We start from the raw sequence: 27,736 nt of genomic DNA on the forward strand, positions 1-27,736 counted from the left end.
ACAGACAATAATTACATAATCCTTGCACTCTTCCTAGCAAGGAAGTGGAGATGAACAGGAGAAAAGCAGACCATGGAATCACACCAGAATGATTTGGGTTAAAGATCATCCCCTTCCACCCCAGCCATGGCAGGGACACCTCCCACTGTCCCAGGTGCTCCCAATGTCCAGCCTGGCCTTGGGCACTGCCAGGGATCCAGGGGCAGCCACAGCTGCTCTGGGAATTCCATCCCAGCCGCTCCTCACCCTCCCAGGGTTCAATTCTTAATTCCCAATATCCAATCCAAATCTACCCACTGACAGCTTAAAGCCATTCCCTGTGTGCTGTCCCTCCATCCCTGTCCCCAGCCCCTCTCCAGCTCTCCTGGAGCCCCTTCAGGCCCTGCCAGGGGCTCTGAGCTCTGCCTGGAGCCTTCTCCTCTCCAGGTTAAACAATCCCAGCCCTCCCAACAGAGCAGCTTCAATTAGAACATTTGTTTCTGGCTTAAATTACTGGAATTCCTTTAAAGTTTCTGTAAAAGTCAGTTTACAAGTTCTCCTGCTGACAGGGTGTCACATTATCTTTAATGGAACACTTCCAGGAGTGTACTGAAAATCTACTGTACTGCAAATACACAGTAAAAAAGGGAGAAAAGGAAAAGATTCTCTCCATTTTTGACAGTCTAACTTTGTCCCTCTCCAGCCAAGACCTCTGCCTAAGAGAAAAAGCACCCACTTTTTGTTTCTACTGCCTCTTAAAAAAATCTCACTGTGCTCCAACATCTCTGTTTGGAATTCCCAGCTGTCCAGTTGTTCCTTCAGAGGAGCAATGAGAACTTGGATTATGGAACTCAATTTCTTGAATGGAGAGAGCCCTGAGCTCCAGAGGCCCAGGAGTCCACAGAATCTCTAAGGCTGGAAAAAACTTCTGAGATCATCAACCATCACCTTGCTGAACAATAAAACCTGTCCTCGGGTGTCAAATCCATAGAGTTTTTGAACAATTCCAGAGATGGGGACTGCACCACTGCCCTGGGCTGTCACCATATTTTCTGAAAAATCCCTTGCCTGGGATTTCTTCTCCTGGGAAGCTGAGAAGCCTCAGAGAAAAGGGAGGGGAATATTATCTCATTTGCTTCTCCCTGTTTTGCTGCTTTGGAATGTAGTTTGGAGATTGTTTATCCAACATGTGAATTGTTTTTACTTAATGACCAATCATGGTCAGGCTGTGTTGAGACTCTGGAGAGCCACGAGTTTTTAATTAGTATCTTGTTAAGCCTTCTGTCTGTATCCTTTCTCTATTCTTTAGCATAGTTTAGTATAGCATTCTTTAAAATAATACAATATTATAAAATAATAGATTAGCCTTTTAAGAACATGGAGTCAGATTCATCATTTCCCTCCTGCCACAGGGAACCCTGAAAATACCGAACTTGGCAGCCTGAAGAAACTTTCCCTAACATCCAACCTAAACTTCCCCTGATGCAACCGGAGGCTATTTCCTGAATCACCAGGCCTTTCCTTTGTGCAGCTGCAGCACAACACCTCCAACATCACAGAAACCAACCTAAACCTGGAGATTTTCCCACCATTTTCAAAGAAACAGGGACTGTGTGTCTCACAAGCCTCTGAAAAATTCAGCTGTTTGCTCCAGAGCCAATTTATTCAGGTGAGGACAGCCCGGCTGGGGCCCAGGACCCTGATAAATGAAATCTATATTCTTGAAGGTCAATAACTCCCAATCTGCTGCCTCACAGATTTCCTGCCTTGGAAGCTTTCCCAGCTTTGCCCAGGACATGGCAAGTCTTCTGGAGAAATGAATTGTACAGGGAGCTCCTACACAGGATTTGTACGAGGTACAACTCATTAATGGGAGAAACAATTTATCTGGAGAGGGGACCATGGAGAGAGGCTGCTGATACTGGAAGGAAAATGCTTCTTTTATACTCAGGGGGTAAGAAAAATGTGCAGAGCCTAAATTTAGTTGTGTAGACATGAGCTGCAAATTGTTATGGGCAAGACTTTGCAGATGCAGGAGATCTGTTTTAGGGAAAACCCAGAGATTTAATTTATTTTTCAAGCTGGATTGCTTGTTGGCCAGAAAGAACTGCAGCATCCAATTTAGTTTTTGAGGTTAATAGCAGCAAAGGAGGATTTCAGGGTATTTCTGAGCTCCTGCAGAGTTAATGGTCAGGAGCAGTGAAATAGTCTGGGAGAAGAATATTATGGTGCCATGTTCTGATGTGTCAGAGACTTTCTAAGCTGGTTAAATTTCAGGTACTGTTAATTAACCAGCATGAAGGCTTAATATTTGAAATAAAATGCTAAAACTCAGCATCTCTCTATTGTTAGCACTGCATTCAAGACATAGCCAGGTTGGAAACTATTTAAACAAATAAATATATTCATTTGGAACAGGGTCAGCCTCCGTATCCTCTCTCTCCCAAGACTCTCTGTCCTTCCCAGCTCTCAGGACAGCTCTGGGGCTGAGCTGGCCACCAGCCTCACACAGATTTTTGGCAGACAGGTGAATTTCACCACTCACTTGTTAAGATGGAAGAAAAAGCCATTTGATGTCATCCCACGAGCCAGAAAAAAAGGCCTTTTAAGCCAAAGCATGGCATTTGCTGTATAATTTCAGGTATTTTCTGTTCTGTGGCTGCTGTAAGCAGTAAAAGCTTTTTTTTGGAGGAGGAGGGGAGAAAGGCGGAGCAGAAATAAATGAGCAGTGTGCATTTATTGTGCTTTTTCTCCTCAGGACCAACACTTTCAATTTATGGAGGAGCAGTGGAAAACCTGTCCTGATTTATGGGCAGCAGCATCACCAGCAAACCTGAGCCTGTGGCCATTCCCACATTCCAGCAGGCAGGAACAGGAATGCTGCTGCTTCCCTTGTGGCTCCACAACCAAACCTGCTTTAAAACAACACCTTATTTTTGCCAAGGAGCATTCCCTGGATTCAGGAGCTCATCAGCATTGATTTCCACCAGCTCCTTCCCACAGGAAAAATGTCACCCCTTCTCCCATCCCCTTTAGTCCCATCACTATTTCCCTTCTCACCTTGGGACATTCCAACCCAAGAATTTCCAGCAAAGTCCCTGCATTAAGGGCTTTGTTGGAAATCATAAAGCTTCAGGAAAACACAGAGAGAGCAAACACTTGAGAGCAGCTCAAAGGAGGGGTCAGACTGCTGGGATAAACCTGAGGATCAGGATTTTAAGGGCAAAAGCCAAGAGAGATGGAGAGGAGACTGGGAAGTGCAGGGCAGTGAAGAATGGTCCAGGAGAGAAAAGGATCCCTGTATCAGGGAAACAACTTTCCTTGTGGAAAGCAGGAGCTTAGAAAAAGAATGAAGAGTGTAATTAATCAGGAATCTAATCCATAAAGTAGAACAGCTGAAAATGCAAAAGTTGTTTTTGAGAAATGCTCCTTATCTAAAGGTGAAAGTTGTACTTCAGCTTTATAAAAGGTTGGTTCAAGGACCAAAAGTGAAATAGAGGTGAATAAACAAACATCCTAAGAATAACAGATTAAAAATAGAAATTAAAATGAGGAACCCTATGTGGATTTTGAACTGCCAGTACCTGGGACACTCTGGTGAGGGCCAGTGTTTTGTTCTCAGCCCACAGGAGGTGCCACATCCCTGCACTGGGGCAAGTCCAGCTCCCTGTTCTCACTTACAAATTTCTCAGGCACTTTTGGCCAGCAGTGAAGTGTTCACTCCACTCCAGCCTGTGTGTGGAGGATTAAATCTAAATTCACCTGCCCATGAATGCCAATATTTAAGGATAAGCCTCATGGTTGGCTTTCAATAGGCAAGAAAACTGTGAGTTCCCCTGGGAAATTACTCTGCCAAGAGAAAGGAATCATGATTTTTGAGAGGCTGAACTACACCAGCCTTTAAAAAACAAAAAGCCAATGTTTTAAATCAAATTTTAGGACATTCCTTTGTTCCATATCTTCTACACATGGAATCTAAGTCGCACATCTCCCTCCCTTCCCAAATCCACAGCTTCCCATCAGGCAAACAAGGGCAGCTGAAGGATTCTCTCAGCTCTTGTAACTGCCAGAAAAAGTCCTCCAAATTACATGCATCACTTTTTTATTTACTCCATGGCATCATATGCCCATATATCCACCCTTAAGAGATGAATTATAAATGTACCATTGATTCATTTTGATTTTTTTTTATAATATCATTATCTGTAAGAGCTTCCTGAAGGTTGGGAGAGGCACAGGCTCACAACTGGAAAACAAAACTGCTGAGCTTGTGGAAAAGCCTGGAGTGTGTGCACAGCTGCCCAGGGCTGGTGACCTTCTGCAGACACCTCTTGTTAACCTAATGGGAAGGGAAATCAAACAAGTGGGATCTGCCAGCCAGGGACCCAGCTGGGTGATAATGGCACAAAAAAAAGCAGAAATTGGTTTGGGCATGGATTCAGTGTCCCAGAAATGCACAGCAAAGGCTGTTTCAGGTGTTGTACTGATCGTGGGGAGCTAAAGCAGCTGCTGGGCTACATTTGCAAACTGCTCAAGGAATGCAAGAAGTTGATTTAATTTAATGTCAGAATGTCCCAAATGAGAGGATTACATTCCATCCACACTGGAAACCTCCACTTGGAGCTTCCTGACATTTGCAAAATCACACAAGATGAATATTCTCAGTGTATATTGATTTTTTTATTTCCCTTTTCATGGAGTAGTGTGAAAAATTATCACCAGCTTGAGTGACCAGAAAGTGAGAGGAGGAATACCTGGAAGTAGGGGAGAGCAGTTTGGAAATAAATCATCTCCTCACAGACACAGAAATCACACAGGAGTCCTGGCACTTGAGTTCTGCACAGAACTGCTGGTCAGCAGAACAATTCCCAGTGCCTGGGCACAAGAAAGGACCAACAGGAAGCCATAAAGACAAATAAAATAAAATAAAATAAAATAAAATAAAATAAAATAAAATAAAATAAAATAAAATAAAATAAAGCAAAATGAAACCAAGAAAATAAAAATAGGCAACTCCTGGTTTTCCTTCCAGACAGGAATGTAAGATTAAAATAAGCATTAAAATCAGCTGTGACTCTCATTCAAATGAGATTCTGCTCATTCACCCAGGAAAAGCTTTTTGGGCAGCAGGAACTGTCCCCAGGTCACCTCCTGCAGCCTCAGTCCCAAACAGCCATTTGTGCACCACTCCAGAATTGTATTTTTTCAAATTTTATCCCAGTCCAGAATTGCAAATTTTACCCCAATCCAGAACTACAACTTTTAGCATCACTCATTAACAATTTTTAAATACTGCATTAAGATTAACTATAAAATTTGACTTTTTAAGCAACATTTCTAGCAAAATGATAGAAATGAGAGTTCCTATCACATTTATTCTAGGATTTTAATCTGATTCTGCTAAAAACTCACCTGGAAAGGATGGGCTGGCTGGACAATATTCTAATTTTACCAGAAAACACCACTTCTGTTTACTTTTAAACCCCAAGTTTCCACTTCTGAAATGTTCTGACAAAGAGATTTCTACTTCTATACTGGAACATTTCGTGCCTGAAATACCCAAACCCTGATCCATCCATGTCTCCCACATTAACCCCCTTCCTCTCCAACACCAAGCAATGCCAAATGCAATTTCCTTCTGCATTAAAAGATGCAATTGCAATGAAATATCCTCATCCCAGGATATTTATGATATCAACCACAGACATCCAGGCCCTGAGGGAATTATTTTGGTGTACATGAGGAAAAACAAGGGGAGCTGAAGGATTCTCTCAGCTCTTGTAACTGCCAGAAAAAGTCCTCCAAATTACATGCATCACTTTTTTATTTACTCCATGGCATCATATGCCCATAGATTTACCCTTAAGAGATGAGTTATAAATGTACCACTGATTTATTTTGATTTTTTTTTGTAATATCATTATCTGTAAGTGCTTCCTGAAGGTCACTGGATGCAAACTATGTTTACTATTAAATTTATAAGTTTGAGAGAAAAGCAATGAAATACATTTGCACTTTTTTTCTTCCCTTTTTACCTTGCCCTTGTCAAAGTAATGGATAATTTCTTGATAGAGCTGATCTTTCAGCTGTCCTTGAGTAGCAGCTTGGTATCCATCCCGCTGGGTAAGATGTGCTGCACATGCTTCTTCTGACCACTAAATCACACACAAAAAAAGGGAAAAGTGAAAGCAAATCCAAAGCTATGAGTTCTGAAGTGAAATCAAAGAGAGGTTTTATTTAAAGGAGTGGTACTGCAGTTAATGCACCAACAAAGGGTTTTTTCACAGCTGTGCCCTTTGCTTCCTTGGGCACAAGGAGCATTTATTTGGATGCTGTAATTGGAGGCTAATTACATCCATCAGCTGGAGGGAGCTTCTGGAGGTGTCCTCCTCTGCTCGGTGAGTTTGATGAGAGTGACCTTGGCCTGCTGATGGGAACAACCTGCTGGGGACACAGTGAACACTTCACCTTGGGTGGGAGAAACCCTGGAGCCCAGACCCATCAACACAAAGGTGATGCCTCAGGTTTAACTTTTCAATGTTTCACATTCTGTGCTGCTTTAGTGTGTGGGGCTGGGCTCACATCAGGGATGCTGAGCTCTGTGCACAGAGCAGGGACACAAAACAATTCCTGCTCCAGCTGGGCACCAAGGACAAATGACCCAAATCTCAGCCCAGGAGCACAAACCCCGTGGGCTGCAGAGAGAAAAACAAGCAGGGTGGGACTGCAGGGGCTAAAGCTGGAATGGGACAATGAACTGCAAGGTGCAAATGGAGCAGAACTGATCCCAGGGACAGAGCCCGTGCCCGGCCGTGCATTTTGGGGCCATTTTGGTTCATCTTGGGTGCAGCCCTGGCTGGGCTCTGGTGCTGCCCAAGGTGGGTCCATGGAAGAGATGCTTTGAATCAATCCCTGCTTTATTCTGGAGCTCTGTCCAGCCTCTGTTCTAGGGCAGCCTGCACAAGGCATCCCAGGGAAGGGCTGCAGGCAGGGAAATGGGATGGCTCCAACTCACTGAGGATCTCTGGAGGCAGGGAAAGCATAATTAACTTTATCCAGCCTGTCTGCAATTAGCAGATCTGGCTCTTCCAGAAAATGCCTGATGGATCACAGGAAAATGTCAATCACAGGAATCATGGAATAGTTTGGGTTAGAAGGGAGCTTAAAGTTCATCCCATCCCATCCCATCCCATCCCATCCCATCCCATCCCATCCCATCCCATCCCATCCCATCCCATCCCATCCCATCCCATCCCATCCCATCCCATCCCATCCCATCCCATCCCATCCCACCCTCTGCCATGGCAGGGACATCTTCCACTGTCCCAGGCTGCTCCAAACCCCATCTAACCTGGCCTTGGACACTTCCAGGGATCCAGGGGCAGCCACAGCTTCTCTGGGCAACTCCCAGATTGATTTCCAGAATCACTGCTACTTTACCTCCTGTATATTATTAATTTTCACCCAATCACTTCTTGATTTGGCCAAGATATTTGTGTTTGGGTCATGCAGACACCCCTGACAGCTCTGTTCTGAACTCTGTTTCTGAATAACACAAACCTGCTGGAGCCTGCAATGTGATGCAATTTATTTCAGCATGCTAAGAGCTGCTATTTTCTGTTAGTTTTGAACACCTCAATTTTGACAAAAAGGGTTGAAAACACAACAAAATCTCTTTTCTTGAGCGTGCTTCATCAGCTTGCAGTAATTTGGCCTCTCTCCCTCCACAGACAGAGCCTTCTTGCAGATTTAAAGGTGAAATTCTCACCCACTCTCAGTCCTGCCCTCAATGTGATCCCATTAAAATCACTGGGATGAAATATCTGCCCATGATGAGTGCCATTGAAAATCCTGTCCTGAGGCTTGACAGAAACACTCGACTGCTCACTTCCACACCCCCAGTGCTGCTGCTCCTGAGGCAACACCGAACTCCTCCCTCCACTCAGGGCTGAGCTAGAGACTGATACACTTTGATAATAAAGTAATTCCAGCCTCTAATGAAATTATACTTACAAACAAACATCCACTCAGGGATGAAAACCTGTGACAAATTCATCCCTGGCATTTGCTATCGATTTGCATGAGAAGGAAAGAAAAATGGCTATTTCTTCCCAGGGAGCTCTTCACTGAATTCAAAGGAGCACATTTAGTGAAACACTCACCTGCTCCCTGAGCACATCCCCTAAGAAAAGCCACAACTGATTTGAGGTCACAGAAAGTAAATTGTCTAACAAGTCCAGGCCATGGCAGGTGAGGTTTGAGTGAGGTTTTGTGGCATGGTTTATTCCATCATTTATTCAGGAACACAGCCCCCATGGAGGGGAGTGAATCCTTCATCCTGTCTACAAGGTTCATCCACGTAGAGTGGGCACAGTGCTTTTGCACTCCAGATGAATCTTTGAGATGTTTCTTTGTGTAATAACCCTCTAATGATTTTAAAACACAGTAAATACATTTCAGAGTGTCTTAATTTAAATTGCACATGTACACTCTGCATCATAATTAGTCTTTTTATGGCTTGGATGCAGTTTACTCAGCTCAGAAGTAGGAATAATTCTCAGTGCATCCATCAGAAGGATCTCATTTAACACCTTCCCCTTTTCAACTTTTCAAAATAGATATTTGACACTCTCACTTTGCTGGGGATTGCTGAAATGAAAGCCAGGATTGCCAAGAACAGTTGGCTGCTGAGGATGAGCTCCCTTTCCTGGATGAAGAGGGGCACCATGGGTGCAACCACACAATCCCAGCCTGCTGGGGGTGGGAAGGGACCTTAAAGCCCATCTGGCTCCATCCCCTGCCATGGGAAGGGAAACTTTGCCTGCACCAGGAGGCTGCAATACACTGGAATGAGCAGGACATAAGGGGAAAATGAAATTCTCATTTATTCTGTCCCTGATTCTCTGCCCCTGGGGAGGTCATGTCCTTCAGGGGGGTGGAAGGAGATCCAGCACTCCCTGAGGAAGAAAGATTTCACTGCAGGGTGTGAAATGTGAGGAAGACAAACAGGACTAAATCAAACTCTTCCAAAACCTCTAATTCTTATCACATTGAGATTTTTAATTTTCCCATTAACTGCTTTTCAAAATTAAAACATAAACCCAGGAATTCAGTGATGATTCAGCTATATTAAATGTGATTTCATGACACAAGTGTCTGCTGGCAAGAACAGCACCTTCCTAAGTGACAACCAGGAGAGCAAAGTGGGTACCTGCTCCCACATTTGTGACATTAGCACATAAAAAAGCTGCATGTCACACACAAAATATTCCTTCCAGAATGTTTTCAGGAGATGAATGCTTCTGAAGTACAGCTTCACTCCATTTCTGGCTGGCAGTGGGTAGTGCTAAACACTCAAATGCTTTATCTCAGGCACTTTGTGCAGGTAACATGTTATTTGTGCATATTGCAGGCTACACCAAGCATTCCTTGAAGAGGGGCAGTATTGTTGTGCCTCTTCAAATGTGCCATAAAGTGGATAACACAGCATTAAAATGATATGCACCTTTTAAAGGCATGACCTTGGAGAGAAGGCCATTTGAATCTCTCTGCAATTTTCTGAAATCAGTTCCAGCCACCCAAGAGCACTCGAGCAGGGGCTCCAGCACTCCCTGCACAAAAGATCTGTGGAGAGCTCATTTACTAAAATATCTGCTTCGAGGCTTTAACACATTGAACAGTCTGGATATTTGCAATTTGCATTTTGTGGTGCTGACTTGACCACATTCCCTTCACTCCAGCCCCAGGTCCAGCTCTGCCATGCAGTGCTTTCCTCTGGGGATGAATTCCATGTGAAAATGAGAACCCAGAGCAGTTCACTGGCTTCAAGTGCAGCTGTTCTGAGTGCCAGCACCCCCCTGGCTGGCTGCTGCTGGCATTTCCCAGACTTAGGATGAGTTTTGGGGTTTACCTTGAGGAGCTTTGCGTGCAGGAGTAAGGTGTAGGCAGCCTCTGTGTAGTTGTCACACTCCTTGTGCAGGTCACACAGCTTGTACAGGTACCTTAAACAGGAGCAGAAACAATGGCTCTTAAAAACAGTGGGTTCAAAATGTCACTCAATCATTTATTTTGAAGATTACAAGGGTTCTAGTCTATCTTCAAACAAGTAAATATTTGTGGGATTGGTTAAAGTTCCCATTCCTGTGTGCAAACAACATTTAGGACCATCTGCATTTCTACTGTGCTGTTCTTAAGGGACACTCAGGGAATTATGGGGTCATTCAGGTTGGAAAAGTCCTCCAAGATCATCGAGTCCAATCTTTGACTGAACACAATGAGAATGACTTGTGGTGAGTAATAAATCCCATCCAGATGTTGTGCAAGACAGAGCACTTTTACAGTTCAGCTATGGGGACAGGAGTAAGTTTCATTCTTTACCTTCAATATCATCACACCTCTGGCAGGGGATTCTCTTCATTTGTTTGAAGATTTTTACACTGACAAATAAAGAAATCCCCACAAAAATATTAAAAATTGTATTTTGAAAAAGCCAGTGAAAATCTTTTCAAGTTTGATATTCATGAGTTTGTTAACAGAAATTGCAGAGAATTTGGCTGGGGGTTTGACAATGAGAGGCAATTTGTCTTTATAGAGATGCTGAACAGGGCAGACCTAAATAACAACAAATCACTTCATGTGTTTGTCCACAATTATCAATCCTGCCATTTCCTATTCTTTTTGCAAACTTCCAAAAGACAATTAAAGCCATTTAAACAACAGGAGGAGAGCTGACAAGTGAAAACTCTTCCAAAAAGATAACAAGCACCTGAGAATGAATAATGAGTCACATTTAGATACCTAAAATAGCATTACAAACACAAACTTCATCATTTGAGCACAACAGTGTAAGGAACAGTCAGCCAAAGCACAAATGGGGGACTGTGAACCCTGAGGTTTACATAAAGCACAATATTTCCACGTTTACTTGGTCTGAAAAGAGATTTTGAAAGCTTTAAGTTTAAAATAAGTATCAGTCAGGTATTCTTTAACAGTTTTTTTATTCCAAGTCACATATTTTGTACCTCACCAGGAGGCAACATCATTTCTTTGCTCAGCTTATTTGTTTTCTTCACCAGCAGAAGAATTCTGGCTCCTGAGTATTTCAGTGCTCATTGTAATGGAACTGAAGGACTTGGAGAAAGGGGACAGAGATAATCTCCTGACTTTCACTTCCAGCACTCCGTTCTCAGTGCAGATAAGCTTTTGAATCACTTCAGGTTCAGCCAAGGTGTGATTTTTCATTACTCTTCTCCTCCAGCCCCCAAGTGACTGCTTAATATGAACTTAATTTCCCCAATTACAGAGCCTGTGTCAGGCAGTTTGTCACCAGTCATGTTTACAAACCTTATGTACATCTCTTCCCTCTCGATCTCCTTGTAGAAATTCTGAAAAACAACATAATTTGGTTACAAAGTCTTTGATTTCACACTTTGGAATGTACACAGAACGCGCTCCAAATTAAAAATTCATAATTGCGTAACATCAGCCTCCAAACTGCAAAATGAAATATGCCTCCAGTGATGGAACACAAGTTATTTAACTCAGAAAATCAAATGCTGGCATGTTTCATGTTGCAATGTTTTAGGGCTTCTGTCTCATTGCAAAGGTTAAGAATTTGCAAGAACAATAGTGCCAGAAATTTGCTGCTGGCATTTCCGAGTCACACATCATTAACCATTTTCAGCTGAAAATTTTCTAACATACAGCAAACCCAAAATTTTTAAGCAACAGTTGTTCCATGGATTGAACTCTGAACCATACATCATCTGCTGTTGGATTCTAACAGTTTCCTTGGAAATACAAAGTCAGATTAGTGTTATTTGTCTGGTTTCATATGTCACACATCAGCATCACTCTCCTCTGAGTGCCTCCAGCCTTGAGATAAACTGGTTAACAGTGCAAATATTGTAAATGCAAAATATGATAACTGGAGAGACATTCAAGGCATTTCTGAATCAAATTTCAAGTTTGCCTCCAAAATTTAAAATGTACCTAAGAAAACATAATACCAAGAAAGTCCTTCTTCACTGAAATAAATATATTTCAATGCTAAATTCAAGAAGTTTGAGGAGGCAGAGGGATAAATCCAACACAAAAGTGATCCCTTAGAAGAGAACTGGAATGGATGACAGAATCGACATTTCAGAGAGGAATGGTGGCTTATTCCAGGACTATTTCAGAGGCTCCAGACCCTTTCCCAGCAGCACTGGCTTCAGGGCAGATCAAACCCTCCCAGTTAAACCACCGTCAGTGCAGAGAAATTTAATCCCAGGAAAAGCTGGGGATCAATAAAGTCCCAATTAGGAACTCTGTGAGACCTCACGTGGGAATTGTGCCGAGTTTCAGCCGTGGGTTGGATTTTTGCAAAGGCATGAATTTCACTTCAGGTACCTGGAGAAGGATGAAAAGGCTGAGTGGGCCCTGGAGGGGAAGTGGGAGTGTAAAATCAAGCTCAGGTTTGAAATCCCAGCGACCAAAAGCGACGGAAAATTCCGCCCTGCGTCGCTTCCTGGGGTTCCAGCAGCTCCACAGGGCTGTGCTCGGAGTCTCACAGTGACTGCACCTGACAGCAGCAAACCACCCACAAAATCCATCACCTGCAAATGCCTCCAAACTCAGCTGCCCAAAGCCAGCAGCAGGAGATGCTGCTGGGAGACACCTGGAGAGAACAAACCCCCATGGGGATGGTGAGAATTCCTGGGAGGAGGCTCTGAGTGCTCTCATGAAGGGAAGGAGAAACAACTTCACTTTTCCAAGGGAATTTTCCCAGTTTGCCACCGTGTGTGGTGACTGTGATGTGCTGTTTGCCATCCTGCTTGGAGACCTGGCAGGATTTTCCGGCAGGGCTCTGCTCAGGAGGACGCCGTGACCTTTCTGCAGGCAGCCCAACAGCACTGGCTGCATCACCAGCCTGTGACAACTCTCCAAGTCCCTCCTCTTCGCCCATTTCCCAAACATTCTGATGCTTTCTGATGTGCAGAGAGGAAAAACAAACTAAAAATAAACACCCAATTTCGGATTTGATGCCTCCATCTCCTCTCCTGCTCCAGTGGGCACCATTTTGTTCGTGGCTGATGAGATGGGGCGGGGTAAATGCTGCACTGCACGAGGCCAGGACTGCATCAGATGCAAAATAAAAAAGCTAAAAACTATATTATATGCAAAAATAAAAAAGAAAAAAAGCTGCAAACTATTTGCTCTGCTCTTTCCTGAGCAAAATCCATCAGCCAGATCACATAAATGATAAACACTGGCTGTGCCTCATGTATTTAAGCAAAATCAAAGCTTTGATGATGATATGGGGAGGAAAGCTTTGAATTGTCAGTGCCAAACAGTGGAAAAATCAAATTTAGTTCATGTTATATTGGGGTGCCTGAAAGTTATTTTTCATGGGTGCTGACTTTTGGGTTGTAAAATCTCATTTTCTAAATCTCCACCAAAGACCATGATGTGTCTGAGTACAACTGGAACAATTATTGCTTCCAACTCCAGCCCAAAAGGACCAAGATTTGTGTATGGGGTGAACACTCCAAAATTTCAGGATCTAAGAGGAGGAAATTTCCCATTAGTGAGGAAAACAAGCCAAGTTTTTCCTGCTGTGAATCAAATAGTACCTCCAATTCCTATTTATTCAAAATAATTTAAATAAAGGGGCTGAGAGCAGAGAGCAGAATATAAATGGGATTGCAAATCCATGGGAATTTTGGGAGTAAATGGCAGAGAACTCCGACATTCTGTATGTCAAGTGGTTTTCAGCACAGAGTTGTTTATACACCAATTGTAAATGTCAATGAACAGGCCCTGTAACATTTCTCCTTAAATCTTTCTGTAGAAACAATTAAAGAAGGGATAATCCATGTTTTCATAGATTTGCCTTCACCAAAATAGGAAAAAAAATAGGAAAAAGCCTAAAGCATTCCAAATTTCCACAAGAATCCCAACAGACACTCTGCTTGACACAAGTCCTTTGCTAAAGGTGCAGGATTCTGAGGGTAATGGGGGTTTGGGTGACTTTGTGGTGATTTTTGTATTGATTTTGTGGGACTGCTGTTGGTTTTTTGGTAGTTTAGTGGTGGTTTTTTTTGGGTGATATAGAAGTTGTGGTGATTTTGTTGAGATTTTGTGATGATTTTGCAACTTTTGGTGAATTTGTGGTGGTTTTGTGATGACTTGTGGTGATTTTGTAGTGATTTGTGGTGGTTTTGTGGTTATTTTTGGTGGTTTTGTGATGATTTGGCAGTGGTTATGTGGTGATTTTTGGCAATCTTTGGTGATTTTGTAGTGAATTTGTGGGGATTTTTGGTGATTTTTTTGCACGGTTTGTGGTGATTTTTGGTAGTTCTGCAGTGATTTTTGGTGGTTCTGAGGTAGTTTTGTGGTGATTTGGTGGTGATTTTGTGGACACTGTGGAGATTCTGTATTGGTTTCACAGCAAATTTGTGGCAATTTTGTGGTGATTTTGCATTGATTCGTGATGATTTTGTGGTGATTTTGTAGTGATTTGTGGTGATTTTGTGGTGATTTGTGGTGGTTTTGTGGTGATTTGTGGTGGTTTTGTGGTGACTTGTGGTGGTTTTGTGGTGATTTGTGGTGGTTTTGTGGTGATTTGTGGTGGTTTTGTGGTGATTTGTGGTGGTTTTGTGGTGACTTGTGGTGGTTTTGTGGTGATTTGTGGTGGTTTTATGGTGATTTGTGGTGGTTTTGTGGTGATTTGTGGTGGTTTTGTGGTGACTTGTGGTGGTTTTGTGGTGATTTGTGGTGGTTTTGTGGTGATTTGTGGTGGTTTTGTGGTGACTTGTGGTGGTTTTGCTGCTCACCAGCACGTTGACGGTGCAGCTCATGCGGTTCTCCTTGTTCTCGTCGTGCATGATGGTCCTGTAGTCCAGCAGCCTCTCCATCAGCCTCACCACCAGCTTCACAAAGGTCTCCCCACTCTTGGCCAGGTATTTGTGTTTCCTGCAGTGCTCCAAGAGACTGAAAAACCAATTAAGTTCGCCTTGTTAATCACACGCAGAGAAAAACCTTGACTCAGGTGCAGTTTTAAATACTGCTCATCGTTAACAGATTTTAATTATTTCTGGGCTACAAAGTTCATTGTAGTCTAATTGCTCTCTCTCCTGACTTCCCCGTGACATAAATTTTGCTGCTGATCAACACTTACATTTTGTCAAATAACACTTTGTACTGCTCATCTCCACGGCCTCCTTCCACTTCGTGATCCAGTTTGGTGATGATCTCGTTTTCGAACTGTAATTAAACAAAGCAAGCAGAAATAATCAGCTGGCAAATATTTCACTTTATTACTGTAGCCTCAATGCCTCACAGATTGGTTGGGTGCCTCGGCGAGACGTTTAGCCCCTGCTTTAAAGCCTGATTGACTTTTAGAGTTTGCAGTCTCTGGTTTTTTAGACTCTCCACGACGATCTCCTGCCCTACAAGGACTTCTTTGGTTCAAGGAATCATTGGTCGTGCTGTTAAATGAAGTGTAAATATTTGCATTATGGAAAACTAAAGAAGGTGATTAATGACAGGAATTGAGGGCAGGGAGAAAGGAGACACAGAATGTCCCCAGCAGCAGAACTGAACACAAAAATGCTGGAAGCTCTCAGAGAGAGGAAAGGCAACACCTGAGGCTGGATAACGCTGCTGGGTGCACCCCCAGCACCCCTGACACCCCTTTTTTAGCACACTGACTGCAGGACACAACCTGATCAAGCTGCTAATAAACCCTGCAGAAGGGAAGGGAGTTTCAAACAACTCCAAAAATAATTTTATTTGGGCAATATTAAAAGGATGCAAACCTAAGTGGCCAACAGAACATGTTTTAAATGCAAACTGGGTAATTCCCTGGATTTTTTATGATTACAAAGGGTTTTAGCTCTTGCTGCTGGGAATGGATGTGAACTGTTAGTGGAGGAAGGCTCACTGCAGGCCTGCTGCTCTGCCATGAATCAGTGAAGTCACCTAATTCCTAATTCTTCATTAAATAAGCACAGGGAGCCACAGGATTACAGTCAGAGATCTCAGCAGGAGAGGCTGGGCAAGCTGGGAGCCCTGGCAGCAGAATGGGAGCCCAGTGCTCCCAGTGGGAGTTGGGTGACAGAACATTTGTCACCAGGCTTTTTCACTGTCACTTCCTTAAGCCACCCCCTCAAGGATGCTGAGGAGAAGCAAAGGGCCCCTGCACAAGAACAAAGAGTCCCAACATTCTGTAAATGTCAAGAGATGTACTTTGCATCTGCAGGTGATATTAACAGCACATAATGTACCCGTGGAGAAAGAATGGATTGTCTGGATCATTAAATATTCTGGGATGGAAGGGACCCACAGGGATCATCCAGTGCAGCTCCTGGCCCTGCACTGGCACCCCAAAAACCCCACTGAGGGCATTTCCAAATCCTGCTGGAGCTCTGGCAGCCCTGGGGCTGTGCCCATTCCCTGGGCAGCCTGGGCAGTGCCAGCACCCTCTGGGATGAGCCTTTCCTGATATCCAACATAAATCTCCCCCTGACACAGCTCCAGCTGCTCCCTCAGGTCCTGCCCCTGGTCACAGAGAATATAATGAACCCGTTATTAAAATAAAGACAGGAAGATGAGAAAAGGCAAGAGAATGCAATCCACCCCCTCCCAGAGCCAAACACGCTTCCATTTCAGAGAGCTGAGTAAAACACTGAAACAACACAATGGTGAAACAGAGAAGCCACAAAAATCTTGTTCCCTAATGAGCCCAGAATAAAATTGACTTTCTAACCCAAAGTGAAAAATGACACTTGCTGCCAGCCCCAGCCCTGCAGGTGATGTATTTTTTAGAAAGAGATTACTCAGATAGAGAAGAGAAATTTCATTTGTCATGCAGGATCTCTAGGATCTTCCCACTATCAGTTTTACTTAAACCTCTGTAAATCCATGCTTTGTTGGGCCATTTCCCCTAACAGCCTCTTGGGCTGAACAGAGCCAGACTTGTGGCATTCTGGGGTTTTTTTAGGATTATTAACAATATCTTTGCTCTTCAGTCACTCCTGGTATTTCTCACGGAGCTGCTGTGATGCTGATCATCTGAGCCAAATGAATAAATGTTATTTCACATCAGTTACATCATCTGAGCCAAATGAATAAATGTTATTTCACATCAGTTACAACTCCTGTGGTCTTTCCATGGAGGAAGGTTTTAGCAACACCAGCTGAGGTTTATGGAGCTTTGGAGGTTTATCACTGCCCATGATGGGAGCAGGAATGTGACCCTGGAGCTGCACAAGCCAGTGGCTCTGGGACACTGCACCTGGCATCTGTTGATAAACTCCATTTTTCCTTTTCTCTCTCTTTTTTTTTTTCCCTAATGCACTGAGTTTTTATAAATGCATTACATTTAATTTAATGCATAGATAAGCCTGCAATTATTGTGATGGGATTTAGTCTCAAATGAAGAATTGCCAAATCTCCAATGTTTCCATTAGAGCCAGTGCCACTTGCTGAGGCTCTTTCTGGAGCTCAGGGGGAATATCTGCACCACCAGTGAGCCACACTCACATCCTCCTGTTGACACTGAAAGCTTGAGGGGTGACACCAGGAAGATCACAGGACATTTTTATCCACTTTCCCTCACAGCTGATCAAGATCTCAGCCTCTCTTCAGGATGAGAGTTTGAACCTGAGCAAAGAGCACCTCCAGTGCTTCCTCTGCCTGTGCAATCTCCCACCTGGAGCAAATAAATCAGGGTGAGCCATCTCATGTCAACTCAACTGATCACTTCTGGGCTTGGGTTCACCTCAAGGAAGGCTGAATTTGTAGCACTGGCTGACAAGTTAATTTTGCTGTTGACGAGGAGGACTTCCAGCCCTCCAAGCTGCTATAAATTCATTTTGATGTGGGCTAATAATAATTTGCCATATAAAATTCAAGTGACAGATCACACCACCAGAAATTAGTCCTATCACAGAAATGACACCCAAGTACAGCAAAGCTTTGCTCACAGGTTTCTATGGATGTTGGTGGCTACTCCCAAAGGTTTCATCTGTTCTATTTCCTACTTTTCCACAGCATTCCAGCTGGGAAACAGATCTGGAGCCATTCAAAATGATGAGATCACTTTGGGGGCCACTGCATGATCAGGTGGAGTCAGAGAGGATTATTGATGTTTTCCAAAAGGCCAGAAACCAAGAAAACGTACACATTTACACTTCAACTGTAGGTAATTAAAAAATATTCCTTATTGAAACCAGTCTTTGTGAGGGATTAGTTATTTGGATTTGAATGTTCAGTGGCATCACAGGAGCTGGGAGAGTCATTTACTTGTGTCCTGCCTGCAAATCCACAGCACAGGGAAAGGGAAATTAACCCAGGGCTCAGAAGTGGCAAAAAAACTTAATAAGGAATTACAGGTTCTGAAAGCCCAGAGAGATTCTGATGAGCTAGGGGTAACCTCTGACTAGGGGGAATGAAATGCATCTGAAATTCACCAATAATCAGCATGTGACAACCAAAATGCTGTTGTGACTGTTTGGTGGTCCTGAGATTAATTGTTAAATGTAAGAAATGGGCCCAATTCCAAACAAGCAGAATGTGGTATCAGCAGTGACACAGGACCACAAAAGGCGAGTTAAAATTCATGCCAAGAGTGCAGGTAGGAAATGAGGGATGAAGCCACAGCTGGGAGCACCAGGCACCAACACCAGGAGCTCTCCATGCTCCAAATTCCACATTCCAGCTGAGGGGCTGTTTCACCTGAAGCTTTCCCTGCTGTTGGCACCACAGGATCCATCCCACTCACCTGGGCAGGCCCTGAACAATCAAACCAATTCTCTTTCATCACTCCTGTGGCTCTGACACATTCCCTTTGATCCAGAGGCTCTGCTCCTGAAACCAGCCCAGGGAGAAGCCAAGGGGAGGAGGAGGAGGTGTTCCTTCCACAGGGAAGCTTCAGTCCCACACTGTTTTTAGGATGGGATTCCTGCTTTGAGGTACAGGCTACTTTGAAGTCTTATAAAAGGCTTCAAAGCACCTTCAGAGGGAGAGGACAAAATGGGCAACTCCAGCTTTTAATTCAGTCAGCCTTAATAGATTTCTGTAAAAACAAGGGGTATTTATCTTGTTCTGTCCCTAAATACACTGGGAGAAAAAAAAAAAAAACTCTTCTGTCTATTCCTGGTTTTACCAGGCAAACCCAAACCCTCCTGAAATGAAAACCACCACAGGGAAAGCTGCCTGTTTATCACACAAACCATCACAGCATCACGGGCCTGCAAAAAACTGCAGTTCCTCCCCCACAAATCATGAGGTTGATACATCTGCTGGAGAAGTGGAGCCAACCTAAACCCTTGTTGATGTGACTAATAAGGTTAGATAATTGGATTTCTGGCAGATCAGTTTAACAGCAGCCAACCATGCCATTTGGAAGTTCTCTCTGGAAGCAGTGCTGGACAAGGATAATTGGTACTTGCATATAAAGGATATAAAGCAGCACATTACATCGACCCATTAAGCATCAAAGCTTGCCTAGGTACTGGTGATATTTAAAAAAATAGATTTTATCTATTTCTATCACTTCAAAACAAAAGAGACAAAAAAATGAGTGAGGAATCGACAGACCAGGCATCCCCACTTCAGTTCTTGAGGAAATCACAGAGCAAGATCTCACGGAAGGCTTTTCCAGGTACACAAAGGGCAAGAAAGTGACTGGAAAAAAACAATTTACCAAGCTGAACAGGAAAAAAGTGTCCCCCTTCAATGGAGCCTAAACGTGTCCTGGATTGCAGCAGCAAGAGCATGGCCAGAGCAGCAACAGGACTGCTGCACTTGTGGGACCATGGCTGGAATTCCATGTCTGGCTCTGATCCATCAGCTCAGAGAGACCCTGGCAAGCTGGAGATGGTCTAAAGGAGGGCAGAGTGCTGCAGAACCCACAATGGTTGAATTGGGTTTGCTCAGCTCAGAGAAAATTCAACTCAAACATTCCAACACCCAAAATGTGCTCAGAGAGGAGATGGAACAGAAACAGGCACAAGCTGACCCAAGGAAATTCCATTGGGAAATAAAAAGCAGAAAGTCTGAATCACAGAATCCTGGTTGGGGTTGGGAGGGACCTTGCATCATTCCAAACCCCCTGCCACAGGCAAGGACACCTTCCAAAGGCCAGGATTAAACACTGGATAGCTCACCCAGAGAAATGTTCAGGCAGCCCTCACTGGGGATATTCCAAACTGAGCTTCAGGTGGTCCCAGATAACCCAGATTATGCCCAGACTAATTCCAGAGGTCCCATCCAGCCCAGACTTTCCTTCAACCCTCTGCTTTTCCCAAGCCTGTGGTTTTCATTCCCCAAAGGCCAACCTGAGATACTCAGCAAACTCAGAACTGAATGATCAATGGACAGATTGATTATTCCTTGCAGGATGTGGCTGGTTCCTCCAAACCCATGGAAAAGGGTTTTTTTTTTTTTCCTCTGCACCTGTCCTGTCAATGCTACATCCATAAAGAAGCTACACTGCCACAGAAAATATTATGTCAAGTACAACCCCAGACATCTCTGACTTAAGGATGAGGCATTTTTCTTAAAAGGCAAAAAAACCTCCCTAAGTGAAATATTTAAGACATTCATTTATTAAAATCAGCCAACTATTCCACACAAAGCTGGTTTCCTTCTGTCAGGAAAATTGAGGGCCATAAATTTAGCTATAAAGTCACCCTTGGATTTTTCATGATCTATATAATTGTACAAATAAAAAATGACAAGCAACAAAAGAGAGCATCTGACAGGAAACTGTTTAAATGGCATCCCAGTGAGCATTTCAATCTTTACAGTAGCACTGGAGTCAAACATGAGAAAAAATGATTATGCAGTAATTGGATGAAGCCAAAACACAGTTCACAACCTCTCCACACACCACCCAGCACAAAACAAATCAAAGCAATAAAGCTGATGCCATTTCCCTTACTTAAGTCTCTCCACGCAGATTTTCATTTACTCTGCCTACAGATTTATTAAGAGCTGCTTCTCAATAGCAGTTCACAAGGAAACTATGGAAAAGGATAAGGGTTTTCATCCAGGAAAGAAAACTGCCAATAGAAAGGGGAAAAAGCAAACAACACGTGTCAAGCTTTATTGCAAAATTCACAAGGTCACATCCTGAACTGACAGCAATCTGACAGGGGGAAGGAGCTCCACTGGCTTAGTCCAAACCCTGCCTGGCCTAACTAGTCTTAAACTCAATCCATAAGCAAAGTTTCCAGGGAAGCAATGTCAGATGAATGATATTAGGAAACTTTCTCTCACTCCACTTGTCTTTCAAAAGTTGGAGCTATCAGGAGAAGATGGTGTGTGTATTCAAGGGCTCCCCTCAGCAGGTTCAAACCAAATAGAATAAAAATGCTCCATTACTATTTGAGATTTTGCAGTGCCTGTAGAGCAGGAAACAGCACTGACAGTGCTGGATTGCTTTTTTCCTCTTCAAAATCCATAAAATGGTAAGGAAAATCAGAATTATAAGAGAGAAGAGATGATAAATCCTTACAGGTTATACTTTTGCCACATTATCAGGCTTTCTTTATGTCCAATTTATCTCAGGAACAAATTCCTTGTGTGAGTCACAGTGACAATTTAAGACATCTGTCTTTGCTCCTGTGCCATAACCAAAGGTTTCATTTACTACATGCAAATTTCTCCTTCAATAACCACTTCAAACCAACAGATGAAAACTGCACAGCCCCCGAGGAGTTGTAGGAAATAAGCAAATCCGTAATTATATTATTCCTTAGAAAAATGAGAAATAACAAAACTCCTTATGTTTTGTCAAAGAACAGCCAAATCCTCCTCACTTTAAACGTCTGCAGCTCTGTGCTTACCCTCTGGAAGCTCCTGGTGGAGTGGAATTCACACTGCATCATGTCAAAGAAGATGGGGATGGTGGCTTTCCGCAGCTCTGTTTCTGGGATCAGGGTCATCTCCAGGATTGGCCCCACCATTTCTGGGATGAACTTGATTTTATGCTGACCTTTAGGAGAAAAGATGCATTTCAGAGTGAACAACCCCTGGCTTTGTAAAAGCTGTATTAATATACCTATGGAGCATAACAAACCATGTTTTAATACCTGGCTCTACTGAAACACTTTTTTATTATTCTAATTTATTTGATGATGATGATCACCACCAACACATCATCATCATCATCATCATCATCATTATTATTATTATTATTATTATTATTATTATTATTATTATTATTATTATTATTACTATTATTATTACTATTATTATTATTATTATTACCACAGGAGGAGGTATTGTCTAACTCCAAATCAAGAGGAGCACTTGAATCAGTCGTCAAGCTGGGACTCGCCACATTTCCCACTACATATTTTCACACCCAAATTTCCAGGTTTTATTTTAAAGCACAATGTGTGGCTGGCAGGGAGGGAGGCTAAAAGGCACATCACTTGTATTAACTTATTTAGACTCCTGTGTGAACAAAATGTTCTCGGTGTCAGTCTATCAAAGTGTCACCACGAGTGCAGCCTAACAGAGCCTCGAGACATGAAAGCACAGCTCAGCCAGCCCACAATATGTCTCCTTTCCTCGGAGCTGAGCTGCCTGCAAAACCTGATTGCAGATTTAGCTTCCCGAGAGGAAGCTGCTCCTCCCCCCATCCCTGCTCTGCTCCACACAGGGAAGGGAAATTAAAGCCTGGCAGGAGCGTGGCACCTAATAAATAATGGATAAAAGAGCAGGTTAGTGTTGATATTATTGGCTAAATGGATGCAGAGTGTGTGTGCTGCAAATTATCTGGTGAATAAGTCCATGGAAAAATCATCAGGATGGCTGGAGTTGGGAATGACACTGAAGTTCATCCCATTCCACCCCGGCCATGCAAGGACACCTTCCACTATCCCAGCCTGGCCTTGGGCACTGCCAGGGACCCAGGGGCAGCCAGAGCTGCTCTGGGCACCCTGTGCTGGTGTCCCATCACCTCACTGTACCATGGTGCTGCAGCAGCACAGCCCTGAGAGCTCCAGGCAGAAGTTTAGGAAACACAAACACATTTCTCCATCAGCAACAGGCTGGGATGCACCGGGAGCTCAGGACACAACTGGAGATGTTCCTCACAAATTCCCCCTTAGGGATGTTTACAACAGGTTCAAACACTGTTTCTATACCCAGTATTGTGCTTCAGAGCAGGTTCTTTGGAGTCCAGTCCTCAGTTCCCTCCAGCTCTCAAACTTTTGCTTCCCACTGCAGTTACCAGTGGTACAGGACACAAACAGATTTCAACTCATCTTTATTCCACTGCACTACACCACTGTGACAGTAACCAGTGAAGTCTTTAATTGCTAGTTTCACTTTGACCAGAACTAACATAAATCTCAAAAATGTAATCAAGACAAATCCTTCACCACCAAAACACGCTCCTTTTTTTAGCAGATATAATTGAAGTCCCCTGATCTGGCAAACTCCTGAATCCTATTAGCATTAGCAATCGGAGCAGGGCAAATTAATACTCAAGGAAAATGGTGACTTTGGGTGTGCTGCAGTGCTGGGGCTGCTCAGGAATATCAAGTGAGAGGTCTAAAGCTTCCCTCAGTCTCCTACAAGGATGATTACATTGGATCTCTCAGGTGACAGATTTCTTGTGCTATGCCTGTGCAGTGTCAGAGTCAAGACTGCAGAAAACAAATAACGGTGACAAAAGTTGTTCATCACTGCGAGTTCTCCCTGTGCCACAGAGGGCTTTTCCATTGCCTCAAGCACAGGAATTCCCTTTGAACCTGAGATGTGAACAATCCACACAAGATTAGAGTCTTTGATGAGATGATGATCGGTTTGCAGCTCTGGGGGAAGCCTCTGGAGCGGGATGTCCGTCCCAGGGGCATCAGTGGGGACACACATGGCTTTGCTGTGACAGAGTGATCTGGGAGATGTTGGACCACTAAAGGAGCAAAGCAGGAAGGGAAACAATCCTCCCCTGTCCCCCCAGGGCATCCATGCCCCTGTCTGGTAAACAACCCAGCAAGGAATTCACCTTTTTCCTCCCCGAGGGAATGTGGGAACTCCCACACAGAGACTCCAAATGTGACAAGTCTGGGAGAAAATTGAGGAGTCTGTTCTGAAAACCAACTTCTGCAGCTGCTTTAGGAACCACATGCAAAAAAAAGCCCCCTTTGAACATGCAAAACCTTCTCCTTGCAGCACCTTGTGCCTGGCCACGGGATGTGCTCACACAGCAGAAAGGGACCTCACCACAAACCAAACCCAGGGTGCTTGTCAGGACCCAGCACATCCCTCTGGCTGTCCAGGATGGCCAAGACCCCTGCCAGGGGGCTCAGAGACCCTGGCACAGAGCCCAAGACACCTGTGACATTGATTATGACCCATGGAGCAAGTTACCAACCTTAGATGAAGATCTGCAAGCCATGACAAATTAAGTAGAATGATAGTGAATTTATTACTCAGTGGAAAAGTAGATTTCGGAGTTTTTAGAATGGGGATTCAGGGTGCAAAATGGAGGAATCTGGATGTGTCCAGCCTTTCTTCTTCTTCTTGGCCTCCATCTTCTGCTGTGATGGTGGCACTTTGGGATTGGTTCAGAGTAGAAGCTCACTGTCTAACACCGGTGATAGGTATTGGGAAGCAATGGTAAATATTGTACACGTGGTTTTTAGTACAAAAAGATAACACCACCCTGGGGCACGCAGAGTGCCTCTGACTGTCCTGCTGAATGGACCTCTGTCCACTGATCATTCAGGAGAAAGAATTTTATAGATAAGGAACAATAAACAACTTTGAGACTGAGAACTGGAGAGCTCTGACTCCTCCTTCGAGCGCCAGGCTGGGAAAAGAGACTTTCTAACCCATCTCAGGGTCACTGTGAGCAGCAAGAGATCCTGACAGGTGCTCTCCTTGCTGGACAAAGTGTGATTCTCATTTCCCAGATTCTTCCCCACTCAGTCTGGGCCACAAAAGCCTGTGAGTAATTTGCCAGCAGCCTCCCCTGTGCCCTGGGCAGGCTGGGAACACGCCTGACTAATCCAGAGAGGGTTATGTGCAATGACTTCTATTTATGTAACACCCAAAGTTCAGGGCTATTTTTAACCCTGGCCTTCCCTCCAACGACAGCCAGGGCCCTGTCAAGACACCTTTGGTGACGTCAAGCGCTGGCAGGGAGGGTGGCACTCACAGGAGGACACCAGCAACCATTCCCCTCCACCTTGAGGAGCTCCTCTCCTCCATCTCCCCCCCAGCTGGCTCAGACGTCACCAACACCTCTGAGCTGCCTCTACCAGGCCACCTTTCCCACCAGGATGTCACCTGAAATGTCACTGCAATTGCTCTGCCACGCAGCTGCGGGTGCCACCAACCACTGCACCCTGTGCACAGGTTCTGTTTGCTATATTGCACCATAAAACCCTTCCAGTGTGTGGTTTCTGAGTTCCTGCATCTCCAAGACAGGCCATGGCCTGTCTGATGCTTTTTTGATGCTTTAATGTCTCAGCAAGGTTTAGAAGCCCCAGTTTCAACAAAACACTGACTCAAAGTAACACATTTTAAAGTTCAGGTTGTGGTATGGAAGGAAAAAAGCCTCTAAAGTGCTGTTCTGCACTGTAAATGTTCTTTTATTTTTTTTCCTGCTCATAAAAATAGGAAGGTGTGATTATTGAGGCCTCCCCTGCATCAGAAACAGGCAGCCAAGTGAAAACTTTAAGAATTCTTATTTGACTATTGAATTTCAGAAAAAAAAATTATACTTTTAAATGTGCATTATAGCTGGAGGACTGCCTTGCTCCCAGCTGGGGAATTTTAACTCAGCAGGCATCGTGTGTTAATCATGGTATTTAGAAACAAAACCTGATGAGACAAAACATTCATTTTTGAGGCTTTTCTATACCCTTTAATCCATAAATCAAAAGTCAGGGAGTGGTTTGGTTTCATCACATTTCATGCACAATGGCACAGGCATAAAAAAAACTGTGCTCAAGAATTCCAGAATTCCAGCCCTTCACTCCTGATTTGGTTTCTGAACATATACATGAATAATTTGATTAATGCTGTGCAGCTTCCAAGATAAAAGTGTCAGGCACCCCCCAATCAATTCCCATGCAGTGAGAAGTTGGAATTCCTTCTTAATTGATGCTGTGACACAGATGAGATTGGTGAGGGGCCAGAAGTGAAACATAATCCATGAGTTTAACATGGACTCTCTGTGTGACAAAGAAGATGAGGAAAATCAAGGTGCTGCTCAGGAGAAGCACAAAGGCTGCCTTAGACTGAGGTCCTGCCTCACATTTACCTTTCTCTCACAGCTTTTTTTGGAAAGAGCAGCAATTTCCTGACTCCCTCCACATGTGGGATTTTGGCATTAATGATCCCACTAATGGATCTTGGAGAATCACAAATATTAGAGCTTGAGGAGGTCACAGAGGGATCTTACCTGGATAATCTCCATTTATAAAAAATCCATTAAAAATAAAAGGCTTTCATGACAGCACAGAAAGAAATATTGAAGAAAACACTACCCCTTGAGCCAATCGATTCCCAAAACTGCAGGGGAAATTATTATCCTTGTTAATGGGGAGAAACTGAACCCTGGAGCAACTAAATAACCTGTAAAGAGCAGCCAGTGACAGCAGCAGGAGTGAAAGGCACAAGGCACTCCAGCAAAACCAGCCTGGATAAAACAACCTCAGTTAACAGCAGCTGGATGGAAAAGTCTGCATCAAACTTTCTACTTTCAGTCCAGTAAATTCTGGGAAATGTTTAAGAATCCATAAGAATTCAATGAGACCAGAAATATTAGTGAGGAGAAATGGTGGCTGAGGGAGCTGGGCAGGGGCTGCAGAATCCCTGAGGAGCTGGGCAGGGGCTGCAGAATCCCTGAGGAGCTGGGCAGGGGCTGCAGAATCCCTGAGGAGCTGGGCAGGGCTCACCTGGAGCAAAGGAGGCTCAGGGGCCCTCGTGGCTCTGCACAGCTCCTGCCAGGAGGGCACAGCCGGGGGGAACAGGGACAGGAGCAGAGGGAACGGCCTCAGGTTGGGCCAGGGCAGCTCAGGGTGGATTTTGGGGACAATTTCCTCATGGAAAGGTTTGTCCAGGCCTGGCACAGCTGCCCAGGGCAGTGCTGGAGTCCCCATCCCTGGAGGGATTTAAAATCCATGTGGATGTGGCACTTGGGGACACGGGGCAGTGCTGGCCTTGGCAGTGCTGGGCTGGACCCGACCTTTTCAGAGAATCACTGGGTTGGAAGAGACCTTCAAGATCATCAAGTCCCACCCAGCCCCAACACCTCAACTCAACCCTGGCCCCCAGTGCCACATCCCGGCTCTGTTAAACACACCCAGGGATGGGGACTGCACCACCTCCCCGGGCAGCCATTCCAGAACTTTATCACTCTATTTTTCCTGCTATCCAACCTGTATTTCCCTTGAGGCTGTGTGCTCTGGGTGTGTCAGTGCTGCTGCAGACAGAGCCCAGCCCCAGCTGAGCACAGGCACCTTTCAGGAGCTGTGAGAGTGATGGGGGCAGCCCTGAGTCTCTTTTTCTCCAGGCTGAGCAGCCCCAGCTCCCTCAGGGGCTCCTCACAGGGTTTGTGTTCCCAGCCCCTCTGGATGTGGTCAGTGTCCCAGGATCCCTCTCAAACTGAGGGGCCAGAGCTGGGCACAGCACTCCAGGTGTGCCCTCAGACCTCACCAATTCCCAACCTTTCCAACCTCACCAATTCCATGGCTCCAGGACTGTGGGGCTGGAGGAGGGATGGGTTTGGCTAATTGCTCAGCAG

At 44.3% G+C, this 27,736-nt stretch overlaps 1 protein-coding gene across 5 annotated transcripts in view; it reads right to left on the reverse strand.

Annotated features, from left to right (window-relative positions):
* Nucleotides 1-27,736, reverse strand: part of DOCK1 (dedicator of cytokinesis 1) — a 283,605-nt gene that overhangs the window by 57,244 nt on the left and 198,625 nt on the right. For all 5 annotated transcript variants that reach the window (XM_063163002.1, XM_063163003.1, XM_063163000.1 and 2 more), the window contains exons 33-38: nucleotides 21,816-21,964; nucleotides 15,140-15,225; nucleotides 14,796-14,952; nucleotides 11,323-11,363; nucleotides 9,890-9,980; nucleotides 6,015-6,134 (exon numbers count right to left, since the gene is read on the reverse strand). In XM_063163002.1, the coding sequence (XP_063019072.1) occupies nucleotides 6,015-6,134; nucleotides 9,890-9,980; nucleotides 11,323-11,363; nucleotides 14,796-14,952; nucleotides 15,140-15,225; nucleotides 21,816-21,964 (644 nt within the window). The remainder of the gene's footprint in view (nucleotides 1-6,014; nucleotides 6,135-9,889; nucleotides 9,981-11,322; nucleotides 11,364-14,795; nucleotides 14,953-15,139; nucleotides 15,226-21,815; nucleotides 21,965-27,736) is intronic.

The sequence above is a fragment of the Melospiza melodia genome, chromosome 9, assembly GCF_035770615.1.
Source record: "Melospiza melodia melodia isolate bMelMel2 chromosome 9, bMelMel2.pri, whole genome shotgun sequence".
Lineage (NCBI taxonomy): Eukaryota > Metazoa > Chordata > Aves > Passeriformes > Passerellidae > Melospiza > Melospiza melodia.